Source organism: Cetorhinus maximus, chromosome 6, assembly GCF_964194155.1.
Source record: "Cetorhinus maximus chromosome 6, sCetMax3.hap1.1, whole genome shotgun sequence".
In the NCBI taxonomy this organism is placed as follows: Eukaryota; Metazoa; Chordata; class Chondrichthyes; order Lamniformes; family Cetorhinidae; genus Cetorhinus; species Cetorhinus maximus.
The window spans coordinates 77,920,929-77,939,775 of NC_135884.1; the positions used below are offsets into that span (position 1 = coordinate 77,920,929).

General features: G+C 52.5%; 1 protein-coding gene across 1 annotated transcript; it reads right to left on the minus strand.

Annotated features, from left to right (window-relative positions):
- Positions 1-593: 593 nt before the first annotated feature.
- polr2c (RNA polymerase II subunit C) lies at positions 594-13,817 on the minus strand. Its single transcript, XM_078543884.1, has 9 exons — positions 13,651-13,817; positions 11,075-11,124; positions 10,900-10,968; positions 6,079-6,131; positions 5,509-5,637; positions 4,726-4,777; positions 2,401-2,569; positions 1,782-1,856; positions 594-972 (listed from the first exon to the last, which is right to left on the minus strand). The coding sequence occupies exons 1-9, from the start codon at positions 13,734-13,736 to the stop codon at positions 828-830; spliced, it is 828 nt and encodes a 275-aa protein (XP_078400010.1). The 5' UTR covers positions 13,737-13,817; the 3' UTR covers positions 594-827.
- Between the last annotated feature and the right edge of the window lie 5,030 nt (positions 13,818-18,847).

Sequence of the window (18,847 nt, forward strand, 5' to 3'; positions counted from 1 at the left end):
CAGTAACCTCCAGCTTTAATCCCCATTCTGTCCCAGACAGTAACCTCCAGTTTTAATCCCCATTCTCTCCCAGACTGTAACCTCCAGCTTTATGCCGCATTCTCCCCCAGACAGTAACCTCCAGCTTTAATCCCCATTCTCCCCCAGACCGTAACCTCCAGCTTTAATCCCCATTCTCCCTCAGACAGTAACCTCCAGCTTTAATCCCCATTCTCCCCCAGACCGTAACCTCCAGCTATAATCCCCATTCTCCCCCAGACAGTAACCCCCAGCTTTAATCCCCATTCTCCCACATACAGTAACTCACACTTTTATTGTCTGCAGAATTCCCACGTTTATGAAAATAGAAAATGCTGGAAATACTCAGCAGCTCTGGCAGCATCTGTGATGAGAGAAACAGACTTCACGGTTCCTGTCTTGACCTTTCATCAGAAACACAAAGATCTTTGAAAGCTTAACCATTTCTTTCTCCACAGTTACAGCCTGACCTGCTGAGGATATCCAGCATCCACAATATTCGTATTGCATCCCCACACTCGACGTGTGGCCAAACTTCAAACAATCCCCTTACCTTTAGCAAAAAGAGACAGCACTGGGACCAAAACAGATTTAATCATGTTTACAAGTCAACAAAGGAAAGGTGAACAGGCACCAAAACACAGCAGTGTATATGTACAGCTTATACACGAGTGCAGCGAGTCTGCAACAGCCACCCCTGCGGTCCAGGCAAGCTCTGACCACCCGCTCCAACCCCCGAGTTTGGAGAGAGATGGACACTCCCCGCACCACCAGCACCGGGCCAGTGGTCAGCGTCAGTCTGGACCTCGCTAATTGATGGTGAGCACATCACTCTGGATTTCATGACTCAGCATTGTCTGCAGGTCACTCAGTTTCTTCTTCAGCCCAGAGAGAGCTGACAGTACGATGGTCTCAGGGCGTAGTGCTCCCGAAGATTCCACATTGAAATAAAACCTGATGGGAACAAAACTCAAAAACATGATCCACACTGGAAAGGTTAAATAGACCCTCATGTATCAGAGCTAAAAACAAATCTTCATAGTTCAATAACATTTGCGCCACACAGGTACTAGGCAATGACCATCTCAAACAAGAGGGAATCTAACCATCATCCCATGACATTACCATCACTGAATCCCTCACTATCAACATCCTGGAGGTTAACATTGACTAGAAACTGAACTGGCCTAGCCATATAAATATAAATACTGTGGCTACGAGAGCAGGTCAGAGGCTGGGAATCCAGCAGAGAGTAATTTACCTCCTGACTCCCCAAAACCTGTCCACCATCTACAAGGCACAAGTCAGGAGTGTGATGGAATACTTCCCACTTGCCTGGATGAGTACAGCTCCCACAACACTCAAGAAGCTTGACACCATCCAGGATAAAGCAGCCCGCTTGATTGGCACCACATCCACAAACATTCACTCCCTCCATCACCAACACACAGTGGCAGCAGTGTGTACCATCTACAAGATGTACTGCAGGAATTCACCAAGGCTCTTTAGACAGCACCTTCCAAACCCACAACCACTACCATCTAGAAGAACAAGGGCAGCAGACACATGGGAACACCACCACCAGGAAGTTCCCCTCCAAACCACTCACCATCCTGACTTGGAAATATATCGCCTTTCTTTCACAGTCGCTGGGGTAAAACCCTGGAACTCCCTCCCTAACAGCACTGTGGTTGTACCTATTCAAGGGCAATTAGGGATTTGGAGCAAAGCTCACATCACAAAAATGAGAATGAAGTGTGTACCTTTCTGGTTTGCCATTCGGGTCATACGGAGCCTGAATTTCCTCATCATCCAGTTCAGAGTACTCACTTTTGGGCCTTAAAATTTCAAAGAAACGATCAACACTTAGAAAGAGGAGGAATGCAGAATTTAAACGTCTCCCTCCCCACCCCACCCCACCCCATGACTCCCCTCCCCTCTCCACCCCACCACTACTCCCCTCCCCTCTCCACCCCACCACTACTCTCCACTCCACTCCCCTCTCCACCCCACCATTACTCCCCTCCCCTCCCCACCACTACTCTCCACCCCCCTCTCCACCCCGCCCCTCCCCTCCCCGCCCCTCTCCTCTCCTCTCCGCCACTCCCCTCCCCTCCCCTCCCCACCACTCCCCTCCCCACCACTCCCCTCCCCACCACTCCCCTCCCCACCCCACCACTCCCCTCCCCTCCCCTCCCCACCACTCCCCTCCCCTCCCCTCCCCACCCCACCACTCCCCTCCCCTCCCCACCCCACCACTCCCCTCCCCTCCCCTCCCCTCCCCTCACTGTTCCACCAAGCCCCCACACCTCTCCGCCCCGCTGGGCTGGATGAGGAATGGAATGGGACGTGGTGCCAGTATAAATCCAGAATGAGTCTCACCATTCCTCAGGTTTGGGGTACACTGTGTGCCTCAGGGCATTGTCAGGGTCGTACTCGAAGGACACCCCTGCTGTTGGGTTCCATTTGGCATGTTCCTTCCCGAAACCCTTCTTGGCGTAAGCTCGGAGCCTCAGCTCCTGCCCCTTCCGCAACTTCACGATCAGGATATCTGAGGGAGGCAGAGGAGACCATCATCAGACCACCCAGCCAAGTCATTGCCCAACTGGATCACCCCATATCACTGCCTGTGACATCAATGCCCCAACACCCTGTGATCAATGTCCACTGTCCGCCAACACAACCCACTCCGACAATCCATAAACCCCTCCGGCTGGCTATCAACAGCGCCCTCCCCAAACTCCTCACCCACTGTAATCAGCACCACCCACTGCTGCAAACCCGCATTCTCCCAGTTACTCCCTCAAGGGCCTTTCCCTCACCCTGTCTGGCCCTCCAAAAGGTTCAATATCTAAGCTTGAGCCCTGGTCCTTCCCGCGCTCCTTTCCACCCTTCCCTTCCTGTCCAGCGCTCACATCTCCGGCTAACAGTAAATTCTGAGCTCTTATTTCTTTCAGCAAATATCATCCTTTAAATAAAGGATTCCTGCTGTAATCAACTGGATTGCAGGCTTCAGCCCAGAGTAATCCAGCAGCACTGCCAGCTTTAGCCCAGAGTAATCCAGCAGCACTGCCAGCTTTAGCCCAGAGTAATCCAGCAGCACTGCCAGCTTTAGCCCAGAGTAATTCGGCAGCACTGCCGGCTTTAGCTCAGAGTAATCCAGCAGCACTGCCAGTATCATTCCAGAGCAATCCAGCAGCACTGCCAGTTTCAGCCCAGAGCAATCCAGCAGCACTGCCAGCTTTAGCTCAGATTAATCCAGCAGCACTGCCAGCTTCAGCCCAGAATAATCCAGCAGCACTGCCAGCTTTAGCCCAGAGCAATCCAGCAGCACTGCCAGCTTCAGCCCAGAGTAATCCAGCAGCACTGCCAGCTTCAGCCCAGAGCAATCCAGCAGCACTGCCAGTTTCAGCCCAGAGCAATCCAGCAACCTGGAATATATCAGGCACGCGCCGTCGACCCAGATTATATCAGGCACGCGCCGTCGACCCCGGGTTATATCAGACACACGCTGTCGACCCGGATTATATCAGACACACGGCGTCAACCCCGGGTTATATCAGACACACACGCCCTCGACCCGGATTATATCAGACACACGCCGTCGACCCGGATTATATCAGACACACACCGTCGACCCGGATTATATCAGACACACACCGTCGACCCGGATTATATCAGACACACACTCTTGACATCAGACACACGCTGTCGACACGGATTATATTAAACACACACTGTCGACCCGGATTATATCAGACACACGCTGTCGATATCAGACACACGCTGTCGACCCGGAATATATCAGACACACGCTGTCGACCCGGATTATATCAGACACACGCTGTCGATATCAGACACACGCTGTCGACCCGGATTATATCAGACACACGCTGTCGACCCGGATTATATCAAACACACACTGTCGACCCGGATTATATCAGACACACGCTGTCGATATCAGACACACGCTGTCGACCCAGATTATATCAGACACACACTGTCGACCCGGATTATATCAGACACACGCTGTCGATATCAGACATACGCCGTCGACCCGGATTATATCACACACACGCTGTCGATATCAGACACACGCTGTCGACCCGGATTATATCAAACACACACCGTCGACCTGGATTATATCAGACACACACAGTCGATATCAGACATACGCCGTCGACCTGGATTATACCAGACACACGCTATCGATATCAGACACACGCTGTCAACCCAGATTATATCAGGCACGCGCCGTCGACCCAGATTATATCAGGCACGCGCCGTCGACACGGATTATATCAGACACGCGCCGTCGACACGGATTATATCAGGCACACGCGGTCAACCCGGATTATATCAGGCACACGCCGTCGACCCGGATTATATCTGGCACGCGCCGTCGACACGGATTATATCTGGCACGCGCCGTCGACACGGATTATATCTGGCACGCGCCGTCGACACGGATTATATCTGGCACGCGCCGTCGACACGGATTATATCTGGCACGCGCCGTCGACACGGATTATATCTGGCACGCGCCGTCGACACGGATTATATCAGGCACACGCTGTCAACCCGGATTATATCAGTCACACACTGTCGACCCGGATTATATAAGACACGCGCTGTCGACCTGGATTACATCAGTCACATTCCCCACAGACAGCCCATATTAACCCAGAACAAACTGCTTCTACTCACCATCCTGTTCCACATAATCATTGGGATCATTGTCTCGGCTGCGAGATGTGACCTGGTTGAATGAAAAGAAAAGCAGTCAGCAGTAATGTTAGTGATTGTTATCATGCTGGGGGAGGTTGGGCTGATAGCCTGGCACCTTGATTAATGCAGCTCCCATTACAACTGGGAACACAACAAGTATTGAACCCCATGTGAAGGACTGGTGCAATTAGCTCACATTGCCAGCTGGAGAGGTTTCACAAGTTTCTGACTCAAATGCACACAGCTCTGCCCAAACTCTCTATTTCACCCATGCCAGCTTCAGCCCCTTGCGGCTGACAATCCTAACTAAGATCCTGAGCTTAATTTATCTCCTTCCCTCCGTAATTATTAAAGTCATTATCGCAGTGCCCAGAATTACACACAAACACGTGGAGATTGACTGGACCCATCCCCCATACAATAAAGCTTATTCCCAGCCCCAGGTTGTGTGGTGCACACAACCTAACCACCCACACCCCTGCTTCAACCCCCTTCAGGACCCTCCAGACCTTAATAGAATGGCCCCAGCCTACGCACTGCACCCCCCCACCCTCAGTAGTCACCGCTAGAGGTGGAGCATTTCGATTGATAGTTGTACAGAGTCCTTACTGATTGTGGTGTGCTGTAAAAATTCATCTCCCATCCCCACCCCGTATTGTGTCAGGTTGGAATCGCTCTCTCTGGGAATGAGCTACAGCTGATTATACTCCTACTGTCACTGAACTGTGGAAAGGGATGAAGAATCGGGTGTTCAGCACTCACAGGGATAACCCGGGAATTGTTAGACAGTAGATCCCGTGAGGTGACGTGTCGAGTCTGATCTTCATTGCACTTCACATCGAGCGTCAGCTCCACTGAGCATTCTGGGCAGAACTCATCACACGTACAGTCCTGGGGAAGAGACGAGCAGTCAGCTGAGTCAGTGCAACAAGGTTACTGAGAAATACAGCACTGCCTCTCAATGTTATACACACGCAAATTGGGGGAAGATAGACAACATACACACAGGCACGCACACAGGCAGGCAGACAGACAGACAACACACACACAGGCACGCACTCAGGCAGGCAGGCAGACAACACACAGACAGGTAGGCAGACAGACACACACACAGGCAGGCAGACAACACACACACAGGCAGACAGACAGACAACACACACAGGCGCGCACACAGGCAGGCAGACACACACACACACAGCCATGCGCCCACGCACACACGTATGTTCTCCTGCCAACCAGCAACGTTGCTGATCTTCCTCCAATGCATAGCCCCTTGTCACATTATCATTCTCCCATACATCCCTCCCATGTATTGCTCCGATGTTCACATACCCTTGAATACTGCATCTTATCCACAATGTCATCACTTGTTAGAGGAATTAATCCTGAAAATGAAGAAAAAACATTTCCCTGAGATTGACTCAGCAGCTATTTCGAAATGGTAAAAAGCTAGAAATAGCGGAGCTCCAAAAAAGTCATAGACAGATTCAGAAAATGACCTAAAAGGCTTTTGGAAAGTTAGTTTTTGTGTCCAGAGGACTCAAACACACAGGGCTAGAAGACCTGCTTCAGTTATACAAAGCCCTAGTTAGATCAGACCTAGAGTCACTGTGAGCAGTTCTGGGCCCACACAGGAGGAAGGATATATTGGCCTTGGAGGGAGTGCAGTGTAGATTTACCAGAATGATACCAGAATTCTAAGGTTCAAGTACAAGGAGAGATTAAAGAAACCAGGGTAGTTTATCCTGGAATTTAGAAGGTTAAGGATGATTTGAAAATAGGAGACCTGTTTACACACAAAAGCTGCTGGAAGTTTGGAACTCTCCCACAAATGACCCCTGATGTGAGATCGGGAGGGGAGAAGTCATGGAGGCAGCTGAAAACAAGGATTAGGGTTTTAAAAGTGAGGCGGTGCTAAACCAGGAGCCAATGGAGCTCAGCGAGCACAGGGTGTGATGGGTTAATGCAATCTGGTGTGAACAAAGAAACAGACAACTTTGAATGAGTACAAGTTTATATGCCGTGGTTTTGGGAGGCTGACAGCACTGGAGCAGGGTCGAGGTAACAAAGGCCTGGATGAGAGTTATAGGTAAGCTGAGGTAGGATTGGAGTCGAGTGATGTTGGAGGTGAAAGTAGGTGCCCAGCAAGAGATGGTGCAGATCTGAGGTTGGAAACTCACCAGGGGCTCAAAGACAAGATGGTCTCCATCAGCTTCAAGCAGTTCCCAGGGATGGAGACAGTGGCTACAGCAAGAGCCAAAACCAATGGAATGGCTTCAGTCCTCCCAGTAATCAATTGGAGGAAATTTCTGCTCAGTGGAGTATTGGATGCCAGATAAGCATCTGATAACTTAGCAACAGTGGGGGAATCGAGAGGGATGGTAGAGAGGTAGAGCTGGGTGTCATCAGTGTACGTGTGAAAATTAACACTGTGCTTTCGGATCAAGTGACATCAGCAGACGGGAAGCGAGTGGCTGGTGAATCTTTTATAAGGAGTAAGGTTTATTATCTAATAGTTAGAGGAATGGCAGGGCAGCTCCAATCTCTCGAGTGCACATTCTGTGCCATGTGGGAACTTCACAATGTTTCCAGTCTCCTCGATAACCATATCTGCAGCAGCTCGAACTCTGGGTTTTGGAGCTTGAGCAGCAGCTGCCATCACTGTGGTACATCTGTGAGGTTGAGAGCTTTGTGGATAGCACATTTATGGATATGGTCACTCTGCAGCTTAAGCTTTTGCAGGGAGAGAGGGAATGAGTGACCACCAGGCAGTTAAGAAGAAACAGGCAGGGAGTGCAGGAGTCCCCTAGAGTGCATCCCACTCCCCAACCGGTATTCAGTTCTGAATTCTGATGAGAGTGATGGCTCATCTGGGGAGTGCAGCCAGAGCCAAGTCCAAGCACCACATGTGACCAACTGTACAGAGGGTCACGAAAAAGACTGGAAGTACAATAGTGATAGGTGGTTCAATAGTTAGGGGAACAGACTGCTGTTTGTGCAGCCAGAGATGTGAATCCAGGATGGTATATTGCCCCTCTAGTGTCAGGGTCAAGGATGTCATGAAAAAGCATCAACAACATAGGTAGAAAGAGGGGTGTGGCTCTGCAGTCAGAAGTTAGGGAGCTAACCTAGCAAGCAGGTCCACAAAATTAGGAATCTCCGGATTACTCCCAAGACCACGTGCGAGTATAAAAATAAGAGGATAAAGCAGATGAATGCATGGCTGGAAAGATGGTGCAGAGGGGAGGGCTTTAGATTCCTGGGACAGGCTCCGGGAGAGATTTATTCCTGTACAGGCTACAGGCAGGACAGGTTGCACCTGAACAGAGCTGGGAGCAATTTCACTTTAGGACACTTTGTTAGTGCTATTGGGGAGGGTTTAAACTAATTTTGCAGGAGGTAATATCAGAGAGGAATAGTGAGGTGCACAACACACGGAGAGATAGATAACGCTAGCGTAGGAAATAGTAAGTTATTAATTGGGTTTAGTGTAAGGGAATAAGTAACAAAGTCTAAATCAGTGTTACTGTGCATGTTTCCAAATGCATAGTGTGGTCAATAGAATTGGTGAGTTACAGGTGTAGATTGCCCTGTGGAAATATAATGTTGTTGCTATAATAGAGTCCAGGCTCAAAACAGGGCAGGACTAGGTGTTAGATATTCCAGAGAAAAAGAGACATGCTGTAGAAGCTTTTCGTCTTGCACTCATCATTCACAAGAATACCAAATCTCAAATGGATTGTGAATCTGCCGATCTAAAAAGCTTCAACAACTTGTCCCCTTCAAGTTCTGCACTAGCAAACAACAACAATTTAATATTCCTCGATATCGAGTGTTCAGGAAAGATAGGAAAGGAATGAAAGGAGGGTGGGTGTGGCGGGGGGAGGGGGAGAGAGAAGGTGGCGGTATTGATTAGGGAGAATATTGCAGTGCTGGAGGGGGAGAAGTGTTGTGTGGCACTACCACTGTACTAAATGGGATAGATTTCAACTCAAGACTGGGCATCCATGAGGCGCTGTGGGCCATCAACAGCAGCAGAATTGTACTCAAACACAACCTGTAACTTCATGGCCTGGCACATCCCACACTCTACCATTACCATCAAGCCAGGGGATCAACCCTGGGCATGCCAGGAGCAGCACCAGGCACACCTAAAAATGAGGTGTCAACCTGGTGAATCTATGACACAGGACTACTTGCATGCTAAACAGCATAGGCAGCAAGTGATAGACAGAGCTAAGCGATCCCACAACCAACAGATCAGATCTAAGCTCTGCAGTCCTGCCACATCCAGTCGTGAATGGTGGACAATTAAACAACTCACTGGAGGAGGCTCCACAAATATCCCCACCCTCAATGATGAAGGAGCCCAGCACATCAGTGTAAAAGATAAGGCTGAAGCATTCGCTTCAATCTTCAGCCAGAAGTGCTGAGTGGATGATCCATCTTGATCTCCTTCGGATGTCCCCAGTATCACAGGTGCCAATCTTCAGCCGATTCGATTCACTCCACGTGATATCAAGAAATGGCTGAAGGCACCGGATACAGCAAAGGCTATGGACCCTGACAATATTCTGGCAATATCACTGAAGACTTGTGCTCCAGAACTTGCTGCATCGCTAGCTAAGCTGTTCCAGTACAGCTACAACATTGGCATCTACCCGGCTATGTGGAAAATTGCCCAGGTATGTCCTGTACACAAAAAGCAGGACAAATCCAACCAGGCCAATTACTGCCCCATCAGTCTACTCTCGATCATTAGTAAAGTGATGGAAATTGTCACTGACAGTGCGATCAAGCAGCACTTACACAGCAATAATGTGCTCACTGATGCCCAGTTTGGGTTCCACCAGGGCCACTCAGCTCCTGACCTCATTACAGCCTTGGTTCAAACATAGAGCTGAACTCCAGAGGTGAGGTGAGAGTGACTGCCCTTGACATCAAGGCAGCATTTGACCGAGTGTGGCATCAAGGAGCCCTAGCAAAACTGGAGTCAATGGGAATCAGAGGGAAAACTCTCCGCTGGTTTGAGTCATACCTAGCACAAAGGAAGATGGTTGTGGTTGTTGGAGGTCAGTCATCTCAGCTCCAGGACATCACTGCAGGAGTTCCTCAGGGTAGTGTCCTCGGCCCAACCATCTTCAGCTGCTTCATCAACGAACTTCCTTCCATCATAAGGTCAGATGTGGGGATGTTCGCTGATGATTGCACAATGTTTAGCACCATTCGTGACTCCTCAGATACTAAACTAGTCCACGTCCAAATGCAGCGAGACCTGGACAATAACCAGGCTTGGGCTGACACTTGGCAAGTAATATTTGCGCCACTCAAGTGCCAGGCAATTACCATCTGCAGCAAGAGAGAATTTAACCATCATCCCTTGACATTCAATGTCATTACCATCACTGAATCCCCCACTATCAACATCCTGGGGATTACAATTGACCAGAAACTGAACTGGACTAGCCATATAAATACTGTGGCTACAAGAGCAAGTCAGAGGCTAGGAATCCTGTGGAGAATAACTCACTTCCCGACTCCCCAAAGTCTGTCCACCATCTACAAGGCACAAGTCAGGAGTGTGATGGAACGCTCCCCACTTGCCTGGATAAGTACAGCTCCCACAACACTCAAGAAGCTTGACACCATCCAGGACAAAGCAGCCCGCTTGATTGGCACCACATCCACAAATATTCACTCCCTCCACCACCGACGCACAGTAGCAGCAGTGTGTATCATCGACAAGATGCACTGCAGGAACTCACCAAGACTCCTTCGACAGCACCTTCCAAACCCACAACTACTACCATCTAGAAGGACAAGGGCAACAGACACATGGGAACACCACCATCTGGAAGTTTCCCTCCAGGTCACTCACCATCCTGGCTTGGAAATATATCGTCATTCCTTCACTGTCGCTGGGTCAAAATCCTGGAACTCCCTCACTAACAGCACTGTGGGTGTACCTACACTGCATGGACTGCAGTGGTTCAAGAAGGCAGCTTACCACCACTTTCGCTAGGGCAATTAGGGATGGGTGATAAATGCTGCCCCAGCCAGCGATGCCCACATCCCCACAAAGAGTAAAAACCTCCCAGCTCCTTTATTTTCCTGAACTTTTAGAGAGAGATGAAATGCTTCGGTTACACTTACCGATTCTGTGTGCAATGAATTCATCATGGAGCACTGAGGAATTTGCATCAATCTGAACCCAGTCAATGGCTGCAACACAAAACAGAGGCATTAGAAAAGCACACAACGCTAAAGACAGAGGGCGAGGGTGTGAGAGAGAGAGAGAGAGAGAAAGATATTGAGAATATATAATTACCCAAAGTTGCCACTTCCGCCATGAGGACTCTCCGTAGGGCATTTGCCACTCTGCAATGAAGCATCAAGATCAGTGACAGGGCACTTTGTGCAGGACAGAGCGTCAGACAGACACACCGCACAACCTCTCCTTCCACCCTCCCCTCCCCAACCCCAACTCGCAACCCCGCCCCCACCCCCACCCCCCCGTCTCCCCCTATCTTTCCCCCCTCCCTCTCAATTTCGCCCCCGCCCCCCTGCCCCTCCACCCCCCTCCCCTCCACCCCTCCCCTCCACCCCTCTCCGTCTCCCCCTCCCCTCCACCCCCCTCCCCTCCACCCCCCTCCGTCTCCCCCTCCCCTCCACCCCCTCCCCTCCACCCCCCTCCGTCTCCCCCTCCCCTCCACCCCCCTCCGTCTCCCCCTCCCCTCCACCCCCCTCCGTCTCCCCCTCCCCTCCACCCCCCTCCCCTCCACCCCCCTCCGTCTCCCCCTCCCCTCCACCCCCCTCCGTCTCCCCCTCCCCTCCACCCCCCTCCGTCTCCCCCTCCCCTCCGTCTCCCCCTCCCCTCCACCCCCCTCCGTCTCCCCCTCCCCTCCACCCCCCTCCGTCTCCCCCTCCCCTCCACCCCACCCCCCTCCGTCTCCCCCTCCCCTCCACCCCGCCCCCCCGTCTCCCCCTCCCCTCCACCCCGCCCCCCCGTCTCCCCCTCCCCTCCACCCCGCCCCCCCCGTCTCCCCCTCCCCTCCACCCCGCCCCCCCCGTCTCCCCCTCCCCTCCACCCCCCTCCGTCTCCCCCTCCCCTCCACCCCCCTCCGTCTCCCCCTCCCCTCCACCCCCCTCCGTCTCCCCCTCCCCTCCACCCCCCTCCGTCTCCCCCTCCCCTCCACCCCGCCCCCCCCCTCCACCCCGCCCCCCCCCTCCACCCCGCCCCCCCGTCTCCCCCTCCCCTCCACCCCGCCCCCCCGTCTCCCCCTCCCCTCCACCCCGCCCCCCCGTCTCCCCCTCCCCTCCACCCCGCCCCCCCGTCTCCCCCTCCCCTCCACCCCGCCCCCCCGTCTCCCCCTCCCCTCCACCCCCCTCCGTCTCCCCCTCCCCTCCACCCCCCTCCGTCTCCCCCTCCCCTCCACCCCCCTCCGTCTCCCCCTCCCCTCCACCCCCCTCCGTCTCCCCCTCCCCTCCACCCCCCTCCGTCTCCCCCTCCCCTCCACCCCCCTCCGTCTCCCCCTCCCCTCCACCCCCCTCCGTCTCCCCCTCCCCTCCACCCCCCTCCGTCTCCCCCTCCCCTCCACCCCCCTCCGTCTCCCCCTCCCCTCCACCCCCCTCCGTCTCCCCCTCCCCTCCACCCCCCTCCGTCTCCCCCTCCCCTCCACCCCCCTCCGTCTCCCCCTCCCCTCCACCCCCCTCCGTCTCCCCCTCCCCTCCGTCTCCCCCTCCCCTCCACCCCCTCCGTCTCCCCCTCCCCTCCACCCCCCTCCGTCTCCCCCTCCCCTCCACCCCACCCCCCTCCGTCTCCCCCTCCCCTCCACCCCGCCCCCCCGTCTCCCCCTCCCCTCCACCCCGCCCCCCCGTCTCCCCCTCCCCTCCACCCCGCCCCCCCGTCTCCCCCTCCCCTCCACCCCGCCCCCCCGTCTCCCCCTCCCCTCCACCCCGCCCCCCCGTCTCCCCCTCCCCTCCACCCCGCCCCCCCCGTCTCCCCCTCCCCTCCACCCCGCCCCCCCCGTCTCCCCCTCCCCTCCACCCCCCTCCGTCTCCCCCTCCCCTCCACCCCCCTCCGTCTCCCCCTCCCCTCCACCCCCCTCCGTCTCCCCCTCCCCTCCACCCCGCCCCCCCGTCTCCCCCTCCCCTCCACCCCGCCCCCCCTCCACCCCGCCCCCCCGTCTCCCCCTCCCCTCCACCCCGCCCCCCCGTCTCCCCCTCCCCTCCACCCCGCCCCCCCGTCTCCCCCTCCCCTCCACCCCGCCCCCCCGTCTCCCCCTCCCCTCCACGCCCCCCCGTCTCCCCCTCCCCTCCACCCCCCTCCGTCTCCCCCTCCCCTCCACCCCCCTCCGTCTCCCCCTCCCCTCCACCCCCCTCCGTCTCCCCCTCCCCTCCACCCCCCTCCGTCTCCCCCTCCCCTCCCCTCCGTCTCCCCTCCCCTCCACCCCCCTCCGTCTCCCCCTCCCCTCCACCCCCCTCCGTCTCCCCCTCCCCTCCACCCCCCTCCGTCTCCCCCTCCCCTCCACCCCCCTCCGTCTCCCCCTCCCCTCCACCCCCCTCCGTCTCCCCCTCCCCTCCACCCCCCTCCGTCTCCCCCTCCCCTCCACCCCCCTCCGTCTCCCCCTCCCCTCCACCCCCCTCCGTCTCCCCCTTCCCTCCACCCCCCTCCGTCTCCCCCTTCCCTCCACCCCGCCCCCTTCTCCGTCTCCCCCTTCCCTCCACCCCGCCCCCCCCTCCGTCTCCCCCTCCCCTCAATCCCGTCTCCCCCTCCCCTCAATCCCGCCCCCCTCCCCGTCTCCCCCCCCAATCCCGCCCCCCTCCATCTCCCCCTCTCCTCAACCCTGCTCCCACTTTCTTCCCCCCATCTCCTCCACGCCTCTCTCCCTGTCTGGGACTCACGATAACTCTGTATTTTCCACGATGAATTTCACATTCTCGTCTGTCAGCTCCGTGATCCTCACTGTCGGCTGGTTCGCGTACGGCATGTTGTCTAAAGCGGGACTCCTCCGGAGGACTCCGCCAGTATCCCACCAGGCCCCGCGTGACTCACTCCGCCAGTATCGCACCAGACCCCGCGTGACCTGCTCCGCCAGTATCCCATCAGGCGTCGCGGTCTTATGCTGAGAGTTTATTTTGAATGGCAATGAGAAAATGAGGCCATTCCATCCTGGGCTGTATAAATAGGAGCCTAAAGCAAAGAGGCTTAAGAACATACGAAATAGAAGCAGAAGTAGCCCATTCGGCCCCTCAAGCCTGCTGCACCATTCAATAAGATCATGGCTGATCCGTTTGTTTTTCAATTTCCACATTCCCATCTACACCCGATAACCTTGATTCCCTTGCCGAACAAGAATTTATCTACAGAGATAAAAACAAAAAGCTACTGCGGATGCTGGAAATCCAAAACAAAAACAGAATTACCTGGAAAAACTCAGCAGGTGTGGCAGCATCGGTGGAGAAGAAATCAGTTAACGTTTCGAGTCTTCATGACCCTTCGGCAGAACTGAAGCATAGTTAGGAGAAAGGCGAAATTTATCTACCTCCACCTTAAAAATATTCAATGATCCCGCCTCCACCACCTTCTAAAGCAGAGAGTTCCAAAGTCGCACAACCCTCAGAGAAAGAAATTCTCCCCATCTCTGTCCTACAAGGGTAACCCCTACTTTTAAAAGTGCCCCCTAGTTCTGGTCTCACCCACAACAGGAATCATCCTTTCCACGTCCACCTTGTCAAGGCCGTTCAGAATCTTACATGCTTCAATCGATTCACCCCTCACTCTTCTAAACTCCAGTTTAAAATACTAGGTTCTTCTCCCTTTCAAACTGGATATAAAATTAAATCATATTTTGGTCCCTAATACCTAGGGATGCCTTCACTCAGAGGTCATTAATTAATCCCACCACATTACTCAATAACAAGTCTAATATAACCTGCTCTCTGGTAGGTTCCAGGACATGCTGCTCTCAGAAACTCTCTTCCAGGCTACCACTGCCAACCTGATTTTTTCCAGTTTATATGTGCATTAAAATCACCCATGATTATTGCTCTCCCTTCAGCACAAACACCCACTATTTCTCCTTAAACTTGTATCACTTCCTCCAAATAAAAGGTGTGGCTATGGGTACCCGCATGGGCCCCAGTTATGCCTGTCTCTTTATGGGGTATGTGGAACATTCCTTGTTCCAGTCCTACTCAGGCCCCCTCCCACAACTCTTTCTCCGGTGCATCGATGATTGCTTCGGTGCTGCTTCATGCTCTCGTCGGGACCTGGAAAAATTTATTAATTTTGCTTCCAATTTCCACCCCTCCATCATTTTCACATGGTCCATCACTGACACTTCCCTTCCCATCCTTGACCTCTCTGTCTCAATTTCTGGTGATAGACTGTCCACCAATATCCATTACAAGCCTACCGACTCCCACAGCTACCTCGACTACAGCTCCTCACACCCCGCTTCCTGTAAGGACTCCATCCCATTCTCTCAGTTCCTCCACCTCCGTTGCATCTGTTCCGATGATGCCAATTTCCAAAACAGTTTCTCTGACATATCTTCCTTCTTCCTTAACCAAGGTTTTCCACCCAGGGTGGTTGACAGGGCCCTCAACCGTGTCCGGCCCATCTCCCGCGCATCCGCCCTCACACCTTCCTCTCCCTCCCAGAACCATGATAGGGTCCGCCTTGTCCTCACTTATCACCCCACCAGCCTCCGCATTCAAAGGGTAATTCTCCGCCATTTCCGCCAACTCCAGCATGATGCCACCACATCTTCCCTTCACCCCCCCGGCAGCATTCCAGGGATCGTTCCCTCTGGGACACCCTGGTCCACTCCTCCATCACCCCCTACACCTCAAGCCCCTCCCACGCAACCGTAGAAGGTGTAACACCTGCCACTTTACTTCCCCCCTCCTCACCGTCCAAGGGCCTAAACACTCCTTTCAAGTGAATGAGCACTTCAATTGCACTTCCCTCAATTTAGTCTATTGCATTCGCTGCTCCAAATGCGGTTTCCTTTACATTGGAGAGACCAAACGCAGACTGGGTGACTGCTTTCGGAACACCTTTGGTCTGTCTGCAAGCATGACCCAGACTCCCTGTCGCTTGCCATTTCAACACACCACCCTGCTTTCATGCCCACATGTCCGTCCTTGGCCTGCTGCAATGTTCCAGTTTTAGTCCATTTCGATCCCTTCCCCCTACCCCACCCCCACTAGGGCTATCTGTTACTTGCTCGTCCTGCTTTCTACCCTTAATGTCACCATTAGCACATCCTTTAGCTAATATCACCACTGTCAACACCCCTTTGTCCTTTTGTCTATGACATCTTTGGCAATCTCTTCTTTGCCTCCATCTATCACTGGCCCTCTATCCAGTTCTATCTGTCCCACCCCCCTCTACCAGCTTATATTTCATCTCATTTCTATTTTTCCTTAGTTCTGATGAAGAGTCATATGGACTCGAAATGTTAACTGTATTCCTCTCTGCAGATGCTGTCAGACCTGCTGAGTTTTTCCAGCTATTTTGGTTTTTGTTTCAGATTTCCAGCATCCGCAGTATTTTGCTTTTAACCCAATATTTCTTCTTGTACACTTTGTCCTAAATTATGGTTATTGTTCGGGGGCTTGTAGACCACTCCCCCTAATGACTTCTGTACCCTACTATTCCTCATTTCCACCCAAACTGATTCTACATCCTGATCTCCTGAATCAAGGTCATCTCTAGCTATTGTACAAATGCCATCCTTGATCAACAGTGCTACCCCTCCACCTTTATCTAGCTTCCTATTCTTCTTGAATGTCACATACCCCTCAATATTCAGGACCCAATCCTTGTCATCCTGCAGCTATGTCTCCAAAATGGCAATCAAATCTTATTTATTCACTTCAATGTAGGCCATCAATTCATTCACTTTATGAATGCTATGCACAGATACAGAGCCTTTGGTTTAGTCTTTTTGTTATCTTTGTAACAGCTAATCTTGACTGTTGATGTATTCTTAGGTTTTTTCTCTCTGTCCCTTCCTGCCATTCTCTGAGCCTCATTTCTCATATTACTATTTTGCTCTCCTGTCTTGACTCTACACCTTGATTTGCCACAGCTACCCAAGCTTGATCCCTCACTGCTCTCGTTTAGTTGAAAACCCCCTCTATTTTCCTAGTTATGTGACTTACCAGGACACTCGTCCCAGCACCGTTCAGGTGTAGACCGTCCCAACGGTACAGCCCCCACTTTCCCCAGTACTGGTGCCAGTGCCCCATTAACAAGAACCCACTTCTCCCACACCAATCTTTGAACCACACATTCATTTCTCTAATCTTATTTGTCCTATGCCAATTTGCATGAGGCTCAGATAATAATCCAGAGATTATTACCTTTGAGGTTCTGCTTCTTAATTTGGTACCTAGCTCCTCATACTGACTGTGCAGAACCTCTTTCCTAGCTTTACCTATATCATTGGTACCTACATAGACCATGACAACTGGATCCCGCCTCTCCTGCTGCAAGTTCCTCTCCAGCCCTGAGCAGATGTCCCGAACCCTGGCACCAGGCAGGCAATACAGCCATCTGGACTCTCGATCTTTGCTGCAGAGAACAGTGTCAATCCCCCTCACCATACTATTCCCTACTACCCCTGCATTCCTTTTTGCTTCCCCCACTTGAATGGCTTCCTGTGCCATGGCCAGCCTGTTCATCCACCTTGCAGACTTCACTTTCATCCACACAGGTTGTGAACACCTCAAGCCTGTTTGACAATTGCAAAGTCTGAGGCTCCTCCACCACTGTCTGCTCAGTCCCTTTGCCTGCCTCTCTCATAGTCACATCCTCTGGTCCCTCACTGCTGACCAAAACAGATGACCCTCTTCTAAGAGGTGCGACTGTCTTCTGGAACAAAGTATCCAGGTATTTCTCCTCCTCCCTTATGTTGTGCAATATCTGCATTTCGGCTTCCAGATCCTGATAATCCTGACCTGGAATTCCTCAAGCTGCTTACACTTCCTGCAGACGTGTTAGTCATGGATTGCTTGGACGTTCTAAAGCTCCCATGTCTCACAGCTGCAAAATAACACCTGTCCCACCATTCTAACTTAAGTTATTTCATTTACTTTAATTACTTTCTTCCTATGTATGCTACAATTTACTGTGTTTATTGAATGCTAGTACCACTGACAACTAAAGGTTATATGTTTCTTAACTACAAGGTATGTGTTTAGATGTTTGTTTAAATTATTTTATTTTTATCTTTGTATCTTTGTTTGATTTTAAGTTTTCAAATTTTGGATTATTATTTTAAAGTTTTAGTTCTTTTTATTTATAGATCGACCTGAACTCACCTGTCCTAAACTGGTTTCTCACACACTGTCCCTTCGACTGAGCACTTACCGGCCAATCAACTTACGAGCTTCCTGTGACATCACAATTGCTTTTTACCCCCACTCCTGACTCTCAGCAGCTGAAATGGTGAAACAGTGAGACAGTACGCTGTTCAGCTCCTGATTGTCTCCCGCAGCTCCGCTCCGACACCTAGCAAGGGAGTATAAAACTCTGGAGCAACCTCCTGCCAACACAGACCCGAGGGGCCGAAAGGTCCCCTGTAACCTCAGAGCCACTCCCAGTTCTCTAAATGAACGACTCGTGCCTGTACTGACTCCGAGTGAACGACTTACCTAGCACCACTCCCTCGCCTTCGCTCCATAACTCTGCACATCCTTCCATTTCAGATACCAGCCTAATTCTCTTTTGAACACTTTGATTGAATTTGCCACTACCACACTCTCAAACAATGCATTCCAGATCCTAACCACTTGATTGACCCTGTCTCCACCACACTCTCAAACAATGCATTCCAGATCCTAACCACTTGATTGACCCTGTCTCCACCACACTCTCAGACAGTGCATTCCGGATCCCAACCACACAATTGACCCTGTCTCCACCACACCCTCAGACAGTACTTTCCAGACACTAACTACTTGATTGACCCTGTCTCCACCACACTCTCAGACAGTGCATTTCAGATCCTAACCACTCGATTGACCCTGTCTCCACCACACACTCGGACAGTGCATTCCAGATCCGAAACACTCGCTGCGTGAAAAA

Coding starts and splice junctions, on each gene's coding strand:
- polr2c (XM_078543884.1), bottom strand. CDS start 13,736: ATGCCGTACGCGAACCAGCCGACAGTGAGGATCACGGAGCTGACAGAC. Junction 11,125..13,650: donor GTGGAAAATACAGAGTTATC/GTGAGTCCCAGA, acceptor GCTTCATTGCAG/AGTGGCAAATGCCCTACGGA. Junction 5,638..6,078: donor ATAAGATGCAGTATTCAAGG/GTATGTGAACAT, acceptor TCTCTTCCCCAG/GACTGTACGTGTGATGAGTT.